Source organism: Pogona vitticeps, chromosome 2 (genome assembly GCF_051106095.1).
Source record: "Pogona vitticeps strain Pit_001003342236 chromosome 2, PviZW2.1, whole genome shotgun sequence".
Lineage (NCBI taxonomy): Eukaryota > Metazoa > Chordata > Lepidosauria > Squamata > Agamidae > Pogona > Pogona vitticeps.
Genome location: NC_135784.1, coordinates 136,235,302 through 136,251,605, shown reverse-complemented (window position 1 = coordinate 136,251,605; position 16,304 = coordinate 136,235,302). Strand labels below are relative to the sequence as shown.

At 41.9% G+C, this 16,304-nt stretch overlaps 2 protein-coding genes across 2 annotated transcripts in view; one reads left to right on the top strand and one right to left on the bottom strand.

The window, feature by feature from the left end:
* Window positions 1–5,237, top strand: part of CDR2L (cerebellar degeneration related protein 2 like) — a 40,541-nt gene extending 35,304 nt beyond the window's left edge. Inside the window, exon 5 of the mRNA XM_020806275.3 lies at window positions 1,705–5,237. Coding sequence (XP_020661934.1) covers window positions 1,705–2,590 — 886 coding nt within the window. The 3' untranslated portion in view covers window positions 2,591–5,237. The remainder of the gene's footprint in view (window positions 1–1,704) is intronic.
* KIF17 (kinesin family member 17) overlaps window positions 4,571–16,304 on the bottom strand; it is a 33,199-nt gene continuing 21,465 nt past the window's right edge. Inside the window, exons 10-14 of the mRNA XM_020806299.3 lie at window positions 16,014–16,245; window positions 14,579–14,837; window positions 13,118–13,191; window positions 11,054–11,174; window positions 4,571–10,105 (exon numbers count right to left, since the gene is read on the bottom strand). Coding sequence (XP_020661958.3) covers window positions 9,909–10,105; window positions 11,054–11,174; window positions 13,118–13,191; window positions 14,579–14,837; window positions 16,014–16,245 — 883 coding nt within the window. The 3' untranslated portion in view covers window positions 4,571–9,908. The remainder of the gene's footprint in view (window positions 10,106–11,053; window positions 11,175–13,117; window positions 13,192–14,578; window positions 14,838–16,013; window positions 16,246–16,304) is intronic.

Below are 16,304 nucleotides of genomic sequence, written 5' to 3'. Positions count from 1 at the left end.
CCAGATATTTGAAGAGTAGAGACACAATTCCCAATCATATGCTTTCACAGCCCATCCAGATGGCTGTCTTTCCAGGGGTGGCATCTATTTCTCTGTCTTTCTTTCCCTCCACCCAATGAGAAAGCTGCTCTGCAAAATATGTAGTGACAGCTTCATTTCCTCCAAGTCAAGTTTCTGTCAATACCAACATTTTCATTTGTGTATTCTTAGCTATTTGTGACTGAGCAGGAAGAGTTAGGAAGGAGTGAGAGCAGAGGTGTGCACAGTACCTTACGGTTGGACCATGTCACCAGACATTTTAGGCTCACTCCTCCTGCTAGCTTTTCCCGGGATTCATGTGTATGCAACAGGACCTGGGCCCTAGTACCCACTTAAGTATCAACTTCTGTATGTATGGGAACGCTCCATACGGTTCTGTTCTCTGCATTTGATGTTTGGTAACAATAAGAAAGATCCAGATGCAGGCATGGGATCACATATTGGTATCCTGATTGGAGAAAATGTCCTGGTTTTGTTTTTGTTTTTTTTTGGACTTATATACCGCCCCATAGCACTACAAGCACTCTCTGGGCGGTTTACAATTTAATTATACAGGCTACACATTCCCCCCCCCCCAGCAAGCTGGGTACTCATTTTACCGACCTCGGAAGGATTGAAGGCTGAGTCAACCATGAGACGGCTACCTGGGATTTGAACCCCAGGTCGTGAGCACAGTTTTAGCTGCAGTACAGCGTTTTAACCACTGCGCCACGAGGCTCTGTATATAGAAAACTGGTGGATCAGGTAAAGTTAAAGGTTCCCCTTCACATTTAGTCCAGTTGAGTTCAACTCTAGAGGGCAGGGCAGTGCTCATCCCTGTCTCCAAGCCGTAGAGCCAGCGTTTGTCTGTAGATAGTTTCTGTGGTCATGTGGTCACCATGACTAGACATGGAACACCATTACCTTCCCACCATGGTGGTACCTATTTATAGCAGCTTCTAAATTATTATTATTATTATTATTATTATTATTATTATTATTATTATTATTATTATTATTATTATTATTATTATTATTATTATTATTATTATTATTATCTAGTCATTTCGACCACTCTAGGCGGCTTACAACATAAAACATAACAAGTTCAAGAAAAATTTATAACAATTAATTAATTAAATGATTTTGCAATGGGAAAAATACAAAATAAATAAAGAGAAAAAAAGGAAAGAGGACAGGAATTAACTGGAAGGGAAATTTTATTTTAACTTATGTTCTTATTTGTGTGTGTGTGTGTGTGTGCGTGTGTGCATGCTTTTCTTTTATTGCATTTGTTTACCTAACTGTAGGCTGCCTAGGATCTCTTTTGTGAAAGAAAGGCGGCCTATATTTAATGAATGAATGAATGAGTTAATGAATGGGGTGTAAGAGATTATATGTAACATCTCATCCTTGGGGTGAGCGATATATGTAAGGTCCAGCAAAGAACATTATTTTGTTACACAGTGGTAATTTAGCCATATATTTCAGTAAATTTATAGTTATTGCATAGATACCCACATACCATGGTTTAGAGGTGTGCAGATTTATATATTTGGACTACTGCTTGCAGAATTTTCCATATAGCATACCCTTGGGAATTCTGTGAATTACTTCCCAAAACCACAAAGCTACATACCTCTTTCACTGATAATTTGTTAATGAATGCTATCTTTTCAATACTAGGTACGAAGATGCATTCCAGCTTCACAGCTCTTCAATGGAGTTCAATCAGATGCCCTTGGAGCGTGAGAATGAGCGACTGCAAGCCATGGTAAATACTCTCAGGTCACAAGTCAACCAGGAGAAGCAGCGAAAGGAAAGAGTGGAGAGAGAATATACATCTGTCATCCAGGAGTACTCAGATCTGGAACAGCGGGTGTGTGAGATGGAGAGCTGCAAGCTGCGCATTAAAGAGCTGGAAGCAGAGTTACTGGAACTCCAGCAGATGAAACAGGTTAAGAAGTATCTTCTCAGCAGAGAGGACAACTTGTCAGAAGCACTTCTGGAACCATTAAACAATGCTCCGGAAGCCGACTACATTGACCTCTCTGAGGAAGATGGAGGCAAAAGCCACGACTCATCCATGGCAGCCTCCCCTAACCATCCTGTAAGGAAGAGTTGTAGCGACACAGCCCTCAATGCCATAGTGACCAAGGATGCTGTCAGCCGCCATGAAGGCAACTACACACTCCATGCCAATAACGTACGCAAGAGGGGGATGTCCATCCTTAGGGAAGTGGATGAGCAATACCATGCTCTTCTGGAAAAGTATGAGGAGCTCCTCAGCAAGTGCCGGCAGCACAAGGACAGCGTGCGCCACGCCGGCGTCCAAACCTCTCGCCCCATCTCTCGGGACAGCTCCTTTAGAGACTTCCGGGGAGAAGGTTATGAGCTAGATGAGCTCAAGACCATGGAGAAGAGCCTTAGCAAACATGTGGAGGCGGTGGACAAGAGGCTAGAGCAGAGCCAGCCGGAGTACAAAGCCCTCTTCAAAGAGATCTTCTCCCGAATCCAGAAGACAAAAGCAGACATCAATGCCACAAAGGTGAAAAAGAAGACCAGCAAATGAGGCCTGTCACTTTTTGTATTCCTTCATCTATGGATTCAACATCAAGCGCTTCTCTTTAGCCCCAGGAAACATTCCATGGCCTTCTGCCTCCCAGACTTGGAAGCTTCTCGCACTGATGTTTTGCACAAAAAGGAAACCTCGTGGATGGAGTGTTCCAAGTGTGGGAAGAGCCTAGTCCTATACTTTACGTCCAAACAACCAAGAGCCTTGTGGTATCTTAAAGAGTAGCAAAATTTTATTATAGCACAAGCTCACTGATGTCCACCAAAAGCTTATGTTACAACATGTATTCGTCTTGAAGGTACCACCAAACTCTTGTTGTTGTTTTCCTGCAGCAGACTAACACAGCTCATATCCTCCTAGAAATTATTGAATTCAGCAGTCCAAGCTTGCCTGGGTGCCTGAATGTGCTGCGAAAGCTAGATGTTGTCACTGGTATCCAAGATTTTAGCAGGAATGCCTGCACATCACTGCAGCAGCAGTTAAAAACCGGTGTTTGATCAATGAGCCACGGCCTCACCTTCTCTAACAGTTGCTATTCCTTCCTGCAAATAGCAAAGGGGTCAACCTTTAAATGGCCTGGAATGTCTACAGAACGTAAGAGGAGGGAAAATCTTTTTTTTTCTTCCTCCTTCTTCTTTTCTTTCTTCCTTTTGTTTTTGAAAGAGGCAACTTCAGTTCATGTAATCTTTCTCTTTTTTTTTCTCCATATTTCCACACACCCACCCCAAAGAACCCACACGATGCATCAGTGAGACTTTTAAATGGGCTGTTCTCTTTCCTGAAGGGGAACATGTCCCTCCTATTTAAGCCATTCTCTCTTATTGGTCAGGTTTTTCAATATTTACAATGCAGGTTCATTGCAACTGGAAAAACTTGAAGAGAAATGTTGGACTAATTACATCTTCATCAAACATACCTACTTGTTCTAGACATATATCAAGATAGAGTGCGCACAGGATTTACACTTGCTCTAGGATTTTAATTGTCTAAGTTGTCATCACTTTTATTCATGTAGCTTGGGCTTCTTCATAAGCCAAACAAAAAGTGCTATTACTGGCTTGGAAGACACCCTTGTCTTCATAAGGGTGTTGATTTTCTATGCCTTGCTGTTCAAGTGATTATTCCTTATTATCTTTTCTGGCTGGCTCCTAAGACATGATTTGCATGAGTGTGCAAAGAGAGAATAGTGGTGCCTCATGGAAGTAGGAGTAAATCTGCAAAAACACCAAGTTCAGTTTTCCTTAGTACTAATATTAATATATTCCACACGCTCACTTGTTAATTAGATTTCCATTTGCTAAGCTGCCTTTTTCAAAGGCACTCTTTAATTCGTGTATACATATACCACATATTTGTACACAGAAAGTCTCTCTCCAGTCTCAGGAATCATCATCAGTATGTATTTCATAGAACTGCAGAACTGAGCTCCTTTAGTCACATATAGTTAAGCAGCATTTACTTATGGTCACATGTACATGTGAAGATAAGCAGTATTATATTTCACTAAGCTTAGGGTGCACATAGCAGAGTTCTCACCTGTGAGGGAGCAACTGTAGCAATGAGTTTTAACTTACCGAGCAGTATTATACTTGAAGATATTTCGGACCAGTTTTATCTGTACCTGAATAAAACCCAAAGTCTGTGGGGGTTCCTTTGGAATTATTCTAGTGTAAATGAGATTTCAGTCTGCCTTTTGATTATTGTCAGCATACGGTCTTCATATTCTCTCATTCATAGACATGGCTCTTTCTTTGACTGTGAGACTCAAACCACATTGTTTGCAGTAGCTAACGCTACCAAGCCTGAGCAAGTGGCTTGAGGACCACAAATTCTTACAGGTAGCTGTCATCATAGCAGTCATTGCCATTTCTGCCTCTTGCTTGTGCTTTTAACATTTCATTAACCTAGACCTGGTTTTGAACTGAAGCCAGTTTTTTTTTCTGAACTCAGTAAATACAGGGTAAGAAGACAGTTTGTATGGGAAGTCAGTGGTTAAGGCAGAGTGAGCATTTTCATTCTTTTGCGCCCTGATTTTCATCTCGTAATGTGTGTGCTACATTCTTGCCATGGGAAACTCTGTGGTTCTTGTGTTCAGCCAGTTGAAGTCACTTTTGTAATATGTGAAAGTACTTTTGAATTAGCCTGCCCAGAGGCCCGTGTTCCAGATAGATTCTTCATTGGTTACTTAATGCCAAAACTTCTTTTGTACCCTTGATGTGGCCCAAACTTCAAAGTATTAGGAGCCATACACATGACTGTGGCGACCACTTTGGTAACCATACAACAAAACCTTCATGCCTTACAGTAAAAAAAAATCAGTAATCTGTAAAAAGTAACAAAGGAAGTTGGTTGTCTCGGAGCATTTATCTTGCTCTGCATTTTTTGTCATCATACCTGCTGGTGTTTGGATTAATTTTCCTTTACTACCTTTCTACTAAGAGACTTTGAACCAGTATTTGTTCTGAAGGCATCTCTTTGTTGCATTGGTATTTAGGGTGGGAGGGGCCATTGCAGTCATCTTCAGTTTTGAACACTGTTAATGTGCAAACCAGCATCCCAGTTTAAGTGTAGTATACTTTAAATTAATATATTTAAAAATGCTTTATTCTCTTCTTAAATAAAAAAGAAACACCAGTATTCTGAACACTGCATTTTTCCCCTCTCTCTCTCTCTCCCTCCCTGTGTCTATATATATAAATATATATACAATTTACTTTGTAAATGTTAAATTTTTTATTTTATATATTTCAGGACAAAGTGCGTTTGTTTTGAATCCTCAACATGATTTAGGTCACAGAAATGCTTTAGGCATGACAGAAAGTGGTGGAAACATACCAGAAAGGACATACTGCTCCTCTTATTTATTACATAACAAATATTTCATGCATCTGACAGAGAAGGACTCATCTATTGGGTTATTAAAAAGCTCTTCTTTTACACCTATAGACATTCTGAATGCTCCAGTGGTTTGAAAGATTTTTTCACATCCTTGCAAATGTCAGTTTTGATTTTTTTGAACAGGCTCCAAAGTAATTACTCATGCAAGTGACAAGATACTAACACAACAAAGGAACAGCTGCAGCATATGAGTAGTCAGTGCAGCAAAATGCTGAGAATGTTGTACCAGTGTACAAAAATAATACTATTTTTGGCTTTATTATGTACATAATCTAGTGAATAAGTCTTTCCACTAACAGAAATGAGATCTGTTTCATGGTTCTAATGATTATGTAGCTATCGCAGTAAAGTGATCTACATAGAAATGATGATCCTGAACATTAAAAGGTGGTATCAGTTGAAATTAGGAGTGGGCAAATGTCACTTGTTCTGGGGCAGAATTCATTTGCACCTACCAAATTATTAAATAAAGTTTTAAAGGGGTGTATGTGTGAGTGGTAAGAGTAATGGTTAGCTTTAAAAAATTGCCAAACTGTTCCACCCTACATCTTTGCTGCCGAATCTTCAGCTCCCACAGCATCCCTCGCTTGAACTATTGAAGCTCTCTTTTTCAAACACCTCTGCTTGATCCCCAAATGTCTTTGATTCATGCAGAAACAGATGTAACTCTCCACCATCCTCCTAGTATTAAACATGCATTGTCTGTCTCATTTTTTAAGAACCAAAGGCTGCCGCTACCACCACCACCTATATTGTACCTTTCTTCCTGTACGAAATGAGATTTAAGGGTTGCACAGTTTCTAAATTTGTGTTGATTTAAATGGAAGAGGGGACAACAGGGTGATGCTGAGGCATGCAGTAGGTTGCTTCCTTTACCTATTTAGGATATCTGTATCCTACAGTCCTGAAGATGCCAACCTTCATTGTATATGGATGGGGCACAAACTGCTCTGGAGATGCCAAGGTACCCAATAAGATCTTGAGCCTGTATGGCAACCCTGAACTAACAGGCAGTCCTGTAAACTAGGAGGAAAAACCAAAGACAAAACTGCCAACTGTGTAGGCTATAAAAACATTCGTCCAATTATAAAAATTGATGTAAGTACATATGGTATTTGAACTCTGGATTTCTGTATGCAAAAAGGTATTCGCTAAGTTGAAAGACCACATTTAGGTTGTAATACTGTACATCCATTAACTGGGAATAAGTCCCAGGAACAAAGTAAATTCATTGGTTTCCTTCTGCTAACTAGGAAACACGTACCTGGCAGAATCAAACCCTAAGCTTCACTCATCTCTAGCTGACCTTTTTTAAAAAGATGAAGAGTGTGTGGAAATGGTTGTATGATTATACAGCCTATTTTCCTGTGAAAAGATAACTTGTGATATTGTTTTTAATGAATCTGGTTTGGTTTCTGTTACTGAAAAATATTATACGGTCTGCATATTATCCAGTCACTATAGGACTCCCAAGTTATGCATGATCTAAAGGAAAATTAAATGACTGCACAGCAACATAATCCAGTTTTGTGGTGTACAATTACTGTTCAAGTATTGGTAGGTGAAAACATCAAAGTTGTTTTGAGCATTTACTGGACGCTTCCTTGTTGACAGCAATATGCTTATGAACGATACTGGTAAACATATAGAATCAAAAGGCCTAACATCCACGACCACATAGAGAATCCACAAGTAGCTTGGGATATGAAAATCTTGCTGTCTAATTTTTTAAAAAAAATTAGAATGTAATATTTCATTATGAATTAAATAAAGGCAAAGCTGTCCTGTGGGAAGGCACCCAGCATACTCTGCACGCTCTCAGAATGGAGACATTGTCCTGCTGTGACACTTGGAACACTTTCCATTAGTTAAGGATTTTCTCTGCTAATCACAGGCTATCTCTAATGTCTGTTTCTGGCTTCGGGCATAAAATGTACCAGATCAAATAGGTGGAACTGCTCTGGAGACAGATGTGCAGGGTCAGCAGTGGTGGCACAGCAGCTGTGACCCAGAACAAAGGATGATGATAGTAATATTTATGTATCACAAATATTTAATGGATTTCCCAGAAAAGTAACTCTGGCATTTTACAGCAGTCCTGCAAGGTAGGCTATCACCCTCTGCATTATTCCCATATTACAAGCATTTTGTGACCGACACAGCAACTCGGTGAGCTATCAGCTAAACTTCTTGGCATATGATTCCCAACAACCCTCCATATTAGTTGGTTCCTGTTCATGTGAGGACTTTTCCACCCACTTTGAAAGAGTGGAAGTAGCTTTGTTTTGCATGTAGCAAAGTCTGAGTTTCAGTCTCTAGCATCTCTCCTTTAAAAGGATCTGGTGGCAGATGCAGTGGGAGAGCTCTTCTTGAGACCTCGGTGAACTGCTGGTGATCCAAGTAAACCCCTGGCCTAAACAGATAAAAGTCTGAAAATATCTTACACAGCTTCCCACTTGCACTTCCCATTTGGTCCCAACACAGCTTCAAAAAGTAGCTGTTTGGAAGAGATCCATGGCCTTCTTGGTACAGTATATTTTGTAACCAAGATTCAGTTCCTGAATACATATAACATCAGTTGCAAAGAGCATCTAAAGGCATAAAATATGCCCTTCATCTCTGAAAATGCAAGTTGCCATTAGTGATGGAACGTTCCCTTTTTTATTTTTTTATTTTTGAATTATTTAACTATCCCTGAGAATTCTGGGACTTGAAGTTAAAAAGTCTCTGAGAATTCTGGGAGTTCCAGCTCGCAGACCCTTATCTACAGAGTATGGACCTAGTCCTCTGAAGCTGTATAGCATGCTAGGCCTCATTTCCTGTTGCAAAGCTTCCTGTGCTTGGTAGCTCTTTGGGAGTAACCTTCTAGGCAGCTTAAAGGGCAGCAAGACAATTATGCCCAGGAAGCACTGCAGTGGGGAATGAGGCATACAGCCTCAAAGGACAAGGTCCAGCTATAGGAATTCTTGGAGAATTTGGAATGACACACCCCTACTTGTCATTTTTATTCTGTGGACTACCATTTCCAGAATCCCCTAGGTCCTGGCTATAATGGCTGGGGAATTCAAGGAGTTGTCCTCCAGAGATGTAAACATTTTTCAGTTGTAAAATACATGAGCACAGAGACAGGTTCCTCAATGTATGGACATTTTTCAAGGGCTGAGATGTCAATTATACCACTGGGCATCCGTTGCCATTAACACCATGTGAAGTTTTAAGGACTAGTTGCTAACGTCTTCAAGATACAAACCTGAATAGCATGTAAAATGACTAAGAATGGATGTTTGAACCAGAAATGGAAATATGAGTCTTCAGATGGAGATATCCTTTCAAGCTAGATGGGGGACCCCCCTCTGGAAATCAGATTTATGATTTGAACTGAGGCAGAAGTGTATTCTGACAGAAATGTATTGCCTGTCTGGGCAATGGGGGAGCCTCACAGGATGGAATGCTTCCTATATACGAAAACAGTCCTTGCATATGGGAAACAATCCATGTTAGAGAGATTAGGCAAAAAGCCCTTCTCTCTGAGCATGTCCATTTTCTATATGAAGTGAATTTTATTAATTACTTTTTAGTGCGCAGGAATGTTTCAGAGTAAACTACTGTTCACAGGACTGTTCCATTACTGAGCCTCTGTCTGAAATCTGATATGGTAGAGCCCAGACAAATGTTTCTTATTTTTGTGAAAATCAGGTCAATTGTGAGCTGGCTGATACTTACATGGATTAGTTCTCAAGTACAAATTACTGTATAAAATATCTTGAGGGTGGTGGGGGCTGTCCCTAGGAATCTAAGGCAGGCCTGGAGAACTGCATGAGTGTCTTCCTCCAGTGCTTGCTCGTTAAGAAAATTATAGAGGAATGCCAGTCATAATTACAGTTTATGAAAGATTGCTACATTATTGCTCTCATGAAATTTGACAATGGGGACTGGGGGACGGCTTTTGGAGGGGTGAATCTTTTTATTAGGACTGTTATGCACTGATTCTTCAGTCGTAACTCTCCAGCAAATGCCACCGTCTGAAAGATAAAATGGCCATCTCTCATGAAGTCTTATACTTGTGCCTTTTATCCAGACAGACAATTTGAAGTGTCAGTTATGGGGCACGAGGCCTTTTGTCCACTTATGCAGAAAGCATCTGAACAGTTAACCATATGAAGTGCGTAGTTCCATACGATGTCACACTCCCTAGCCTGCTTTTTACAAGTGGAAAGATTATGAAAATTGAGCTTCCACACAGCCAGATGCTTATGTGGAAAGTTTGGTTCACAGCGGGGTCAGTTTGCCCAGTGGAAGGGTTCCAGACTAAAGGTCATGTCGAAATCCTCTGGATGCAGGAGGATTTGTGCCTAAGGGGTGGTTTGCTTGGTTGCTTTTTGCAATGACCGCGCCCTGCTTACGAGTGACCTGCCGGTCAGAGAGGGTCTCCGTTCAAGTTGTTCCGGCTTTTCTTGTGTTTTGTCTTGGCTGATGGAGAAGAAAAGTCCAAGGATTCAAGGCGGAAGGGGCGTGGCTGGGGCATCTCCACCGTTTGGGCAGAGGGAATGGGTGCCAAGCTGGAGGTCAGCATAGAGGTGCTACTGTTCACCAGAAGGGGGGAGTTATGGGAAGCTGCCAAGGAAAGAAATGAGAAGAGGACGTTGAGATGCTTGGTCTCATGGAAACAAACAAAAGCCTGTTTGCTGTCTCCCTAGAAGGAGCCCATACTAAAACTGCAGACACCCCCGTCCTTATTTAACTTATTTAAGAGAAACGTGTGTCTCTGTGTGTCTCTGTGTTTCATTCTGTATAATACACAATTCGGGGGGGGAGGACATGTGGCCTTCTCGAGGTTGTTGGACTGTCACTCCCATCAACCCATGATGAGGGATCCCTGATGCTGCAGTCAAACAACATCTGTTGAGCTACACATTTCCCATTTTTGGCTGAGTGAATGTTAAGCCTTTGCAATAAAATAAATGCAAATGATTACTATGATGATGATAAGGAATGGCTTCAGTACACTGACAAAGAGTACATGGCTTTTTCATCTTAGGGCCAAGGAGTGACTGGGCACCCCAAAGGATTTTTTAGACCCCAGTTTTCCTGTGTCAAGAGCGCTAAATAGGAATGGAAAGACAACAGCCAGCCCTTGGCTACAGGAAAGAAAAACTGTTATGTGTTGAAGGGCCCAAACATCTCCTTGGACTAGCTGGGCTTATTATCACCTTACACCAGCAGGGTTTTAGATGCAGGATGCTTTGTGCAGTTTTCTCCCACTTAGCTGGTGAAACAACATTCATGAAATAATGTGTACATGTATCCGGTCCAATCTAACATTGCCATAAATGGATTGGCTGACCAGACAAGTCGTTTTCTCTCATGTTCACAGACCCCTCTGCAAAACAGAGCTAACCGTGTTGTTTACATTAACAAGTTACTTTAAGCTGGGACACTGAGATAAATGCTTGAGAAATGCTTAAAGGTGTTACCGATATCAAGGCTGGGGAGTGGAGGGGTAGGAAGAGGTGGGAGAAGGGCCAGCACCACTTTGGAAGAGAAGAAGAGGAGGGGAATTACCCAGAATTTTCATGGCATCAGTACTGAGAATCTGGCTTGCTCGTTTTGAACGAAAATAGTTACTGGCAATATTCTCACTGTCGCTCTTGCTCAGCATCATCTTGTAGCGGTCTTCCTCCTGCTGAAAACATACAACAAAAAGGCACCCACTTTTAACATAATTTGCCCTCTCCTTTTTAAAGTGAGGAAACTGAGGCAAGGATGATTGACTAGTCTAAGACTAATTTTACCCTCCTCCTCTCTGGGCCTGCTTTACTATTTTAAGCCCTGGGCCACACTACTTCTCTACTAGTTCCTGAATCACTGTGGAGCAGTGAGAAGATGACAAATTGGGGGAAAGAACAATCCAAACCAAAGACCAAAGGAGACATTTTAAGCTGCTGTGAACTCAGTGGGAGGACTTTTCTCATTGAAATCAGCGGGATGTACAAGAATTGAACTTCCATTTTAATCTCTGGGAAGCAACAGCATTGTGAAATACAAATGTCGCTCCAGATGCAGCCTGAATGAACATAGAGAATGAAAAGGTGTTTTGCTATAGTGTGAAACAGTATCCTGTATAATTAGTTACCACTGGACAGGCCATAACTTCTCAAAGGCCCTGAACATACAACTGTGCAGCATCACATCAGAATGTAAGTAGCAGCTCATCGGAAGGTTCTTCCATTAAAAAAAAAACTTCTCACACAGAAAACTAACATGTGAAAAAGAAAATTGATTTTAGAGTATTTCTCACTATATCTAAGTTTTCCGTCTGCAGGGCTGCACTTATGTTTTTGGGACAGAGGACCACCCAATTCTTAGAGCTCCTGTTACAATTGGAATCACCCATAGGTTTACCACCCACATCACGAAACATCATCTACCTATCATGAAGAGCAGTAAAAACACAACTGGAGTTTAGAAGAGACAGAACAAGCCACAGAAGACAGTGCTACAAGTGATAGCTAACAAAAAAACTATTGTCCAGGACAGCCTCCTTGTTCAGACTTTCAAGCATTATAAAAGGCCAGGGCTTGAACATGTTCAGAGAGGACCATGTAGCTCCATCTTCATGGTTTCAGCGCTGAGTTTGAAGACAAGGCGGTTCCCTTTTAGAGGGAGGACACTGACACATCCCTTATGCATTTGCTCTTGCTAATCTGGCATGGTTGAAACAATGGAACATGTCCTGTTGTACTGCGCATTTTACAAGGACTCACAAAATTTATTCATTTTCACAGTTTTAAAATATTAACCAGGTAGACCTGAAAACTTTTATATAGTATTTGTCTCCTCCTACTTGACTCTTCAAGGAAAACCACAGCCAGCCCTAACGCTGAAACTGAAGAATACAACAATGGAAGGGAGTGAGACTACTTGCTCTTCTTGAAGCATGTTCACACTGCTGATCTTTATCATGCTTGAATAGCGAAGGTGGCTGTCATTGTCATTCTTATTTCACACTCTTAATGGACAGATTGCTTTGGAAAGTGAAAGTCACTTTTGTTGGAGGTTTTTAAGCAGAGAATGCATTGTCCTCTATCAAGGTTAGTTCAGTTGGCAATCTCCTGCATCAACAGAGGATTGGTTCTCCAACTGGGGTCCCCAGATGTTCTTGGACTGCAATTCCCAGAAGCCTTCACCACCTGCTGTGCTGGCCAGGATTTCTGGGAGTTGCAGTCCAAGAACACTTGGGGACCCCCAGCTGGAGAACCACTGGACTAGATGATCTCTTGTGCCCCCTTCCAGCTACAAACTACTATGATTCTACAATGAGAGGAGAAGGGAGATTAGACCAATTAGACTTACTGTTGCTGTTGTGCTTTCTCTTGGCTGCTGGACAGAAACAGCAGCTACATTCTGCCAGCAGTCATGACCAAAAGAGAATGCTGGTCACACTTTTAACAAGTGTAAATGCAGGCTCCTGGTTCTTATTAGGAATAATGGTACAATATGAAGCGAAGAAGAAGAAGAAAAAGTACCACTTTTATGCCAATACAGCAAACTGAATTATTGGTGATACACATGCTGCACAGTTTTGTAACTAATTCTATCTATAAGCAGAAGCACCCCTCAGCTTACCACTGTGATTGTGTCCCCATTCTCCGATGATGAATTCTTCCTGCCTGTTTTGGTCTGTGACAATGATGACACTGCTATTAAAAGAAAGAGCAATAGTGGTTCTTAATCCCTTTAGGTTTGCACTGTTTTCTCTTAGCTAATACAAAGTCTGACAACTGTGTAGGGAAGTAAAAGCAGATGTGGGGCAATCATACATCGCTTAAGCATGTGCCTCGTTCTTCATTATGACAGATGTAGTCATCCATGTCAGACACAAAGCAGAGATGTAATAAAGGAAATGTAGCCGTGAAAACGTGGATTGAGAACTACTGGTGTCTGCCCCATTATAATAGCTTTATACCTGCACGGTATGAAGGGAATCTGAGATTGCATGTCACACACGTATTAACTGCTCCTTCACCCATTAGCTTATCCTTGTCTTCTTGCATTACTTTATCGCTGGTAAAATGTTTCTCTGACACCTCCATGAACGGGGCCTTTTGCTTAGGTGTTCTGATAAGGATGATCCTATGGTTTTTCTAGCTTCCCTTAGCATTTAGTCTCCTGCTTCCTGAACCAATAAAACTGATCAATAAACTTTTTAATATCACTCCGGTGGTTTGGCTTCTTCCACAGCAATCTTCAGCATTTGGTTTTTGAGTTCTGTTTGGAGCACCTGCTAAGCTAAGACAAGCACACAGAGGAGAACTGAGTACAATCTCCCCTTCCTCTCTACTGAATGTAAGCAATGATTTCCCCAGTCTGGCTCCAGTACCAGATGTGAGTGTTGCAGGGGAAAACTGCTTTTAACAGCAGAGTGAAATGAGATGAAGGGGAAGATTAATTATTCTTCTCTTCCTCTGCATACTCCTTTTGTGTAAGAGGTAGACCTCAGTCTGCTACGCATTTGGTATGGGCCCTGAATCCATGGGAAAACTGCCTACTCTTGTATTTCACTGTGTGCAGAACTGAGATAAGCAAAGGATTACCCAAACAGTCTCAGGGTGGACGGCACCTCAAAGGATAAAGGACAGACAAGAAGCCAGTAAGGACAGCAGTGAGCAGAACAGTTGGGGAAGGAAGTCCAGTTTTACTCACTTCTACATGAAAACACAGTCAGCCCTACCATTAAGCAGTGTGAGGCAGCTGCCTTTGGTGGCCAACGCCAGTAGGCAGGGAGCTGGAGCAAGGTGCAGGGAAGATAAAGGTCTGTGTGCCAGGCACCCTGCCTCTGCTTCTTAAGCTACCCTGTTGCCTTCAAGTGTGGCAGAAGATATTGTTCTGTTGCCAGCCTGTCTGATCAGATTTTATACTCAGGCAGCAAAATCCGGCATCAAAGCTAACCGTCTGCTACCTTGCAGGTTTGTATACTGGTACAGTGTGTCCATGTAGTCTAGCAATATGGGGTTTCTAGCCACTTCTGGGGCATTTGGTGCAATACTGTCCAGGAGAAACATGGTGAATCTGCAGAGGTCTCCTTACCTGCAGGGAGGCTTGTCTTCTGAATGACAGGCTCTGGGATTTTCCAGCAGCCTGATTCCTCATCCCAGGTGGACTCCCTCTTGATTTTATCAAAGCTGCTATAATTGCAGTCCCGCCGTATGAGTGGTTGAACTTGGTCCAGGAGCTGCTGATAAAGGAGGAGTTCCCGATCTTGGCGGCGGATGGTGGCTAGATAATCAATCTTCTCTAGCTCAAATTCTGACTGGAGATCTCTGATTTCAGTTTCAGCAACCCGCAGCTAAGAAAGATGGATCCGGGATGAGAACATGGTCTAGGTAAAGTGAATTGCTAAATTGCTAGTTGTCTTTATAGTATTTTGTAATTATTGTGCATCCCTAAACTATGTTAGCCACGATTTTTTTCACACATGGCTTCTCCATTTTGGCTTCCTTTTTGTAATATAAATCATGGCACAGTGTAATATGTCACGTGATCTTGTTCATCTCAGGTTGTATTTACCTAATTTTCAGACCTGCTGAGGGCGAGATGATTTTCATTATATCCTGATAAGTAAAACCATAGAATTCAAAGAGGGTGTACTTTCTTTTTCACATGAATGTACTTAGCATCTCCCAGCAGCTAAGGAACATCTAGCCTGTGCTAAGTGGCCCTGAGCGCTCCCAAGCTCAAAAGCACCAGAAGTGGCGGGCAGGATCAAACCAAGGTCCCCCTCCTCCAGCATTCTCTCCAGGAATCACAGCAACCAGGAAGCATTATGTGGTCCGCTGGAAAATGGCCACTTGGATAAGGACTACTTTCTCCTCACCCTGGCCTAAGATAATCAGATAAGAAGGCAGGCTGAATTGTGCTGGTCCAGAAGACGAATGAACAGCTACTGTTGTTGCAGTTATCTCTTCTTGACAACTATTAAAGATAAAGTAATTCTGTCCCGTTTCTTGTATAAACTTCCTGTTTCCCTCCTCATTCCCCACTCCCTCCTTCTCTGGCATAAATACACACAGAGAAAGAGAGAGAGGGAGAGAAAAGGAAACAGTGGCAATAGCCACTGGCACTACTTGGCAGAATTACTTTTTTCGCCTACAGTTCTTTGAATCCCTCTCTTAGAATGACCACCAGCAAGGAGATATTCTGGACGTTGTAATCCAAAAAAAGTCATTCCCTCCCCCAACTCTTGTGTTTTACTTCAAGTGCAACCAATTTCCAGATCTTCTTGACCCACACATTGAAAACCAGTGCCTGAAAGGTCATGGAAAGAGAGCCTTGCTCTCTCTCACCTTGCTTCACTTCACATGCTTCACAGCGCTCTAAAGGATTTTATACATGCCCTCTGAGCATCACAATTAATACTCCCAATGTTAGAGTTAGCACTTAGGTATCTATAAGTGGAGAGAGAGCACTCCCCATTTCCCAACCCTGTACAAGACCTGTTAACCTCAGACGAGAAAGGAATCACCTTTTCCTTCATCTTCTCCAGCAATTTGCTTTTGGCATGCAGTTCTTCCTGGATGGAGTCATAGACGTTGAGCAGGACCCAGTCACTGCTGTCCTCATCCGATTTCTGTAGGGCTGCCAACAGCTGTTTCTTCCGCTCATCTGCCATTTTCTTTCGCCATCTATGCTTTTCTTTCAGGTCCTTGTTCTTGGCCTGTTCTCCTCCTACCATCTGTTGTTCCAACATCTGCAACCTGAGAAAGTCAGAGCCTCAGCTCAGCTCAAGGCTGTGGGGAACACAAAACTCTTCTGA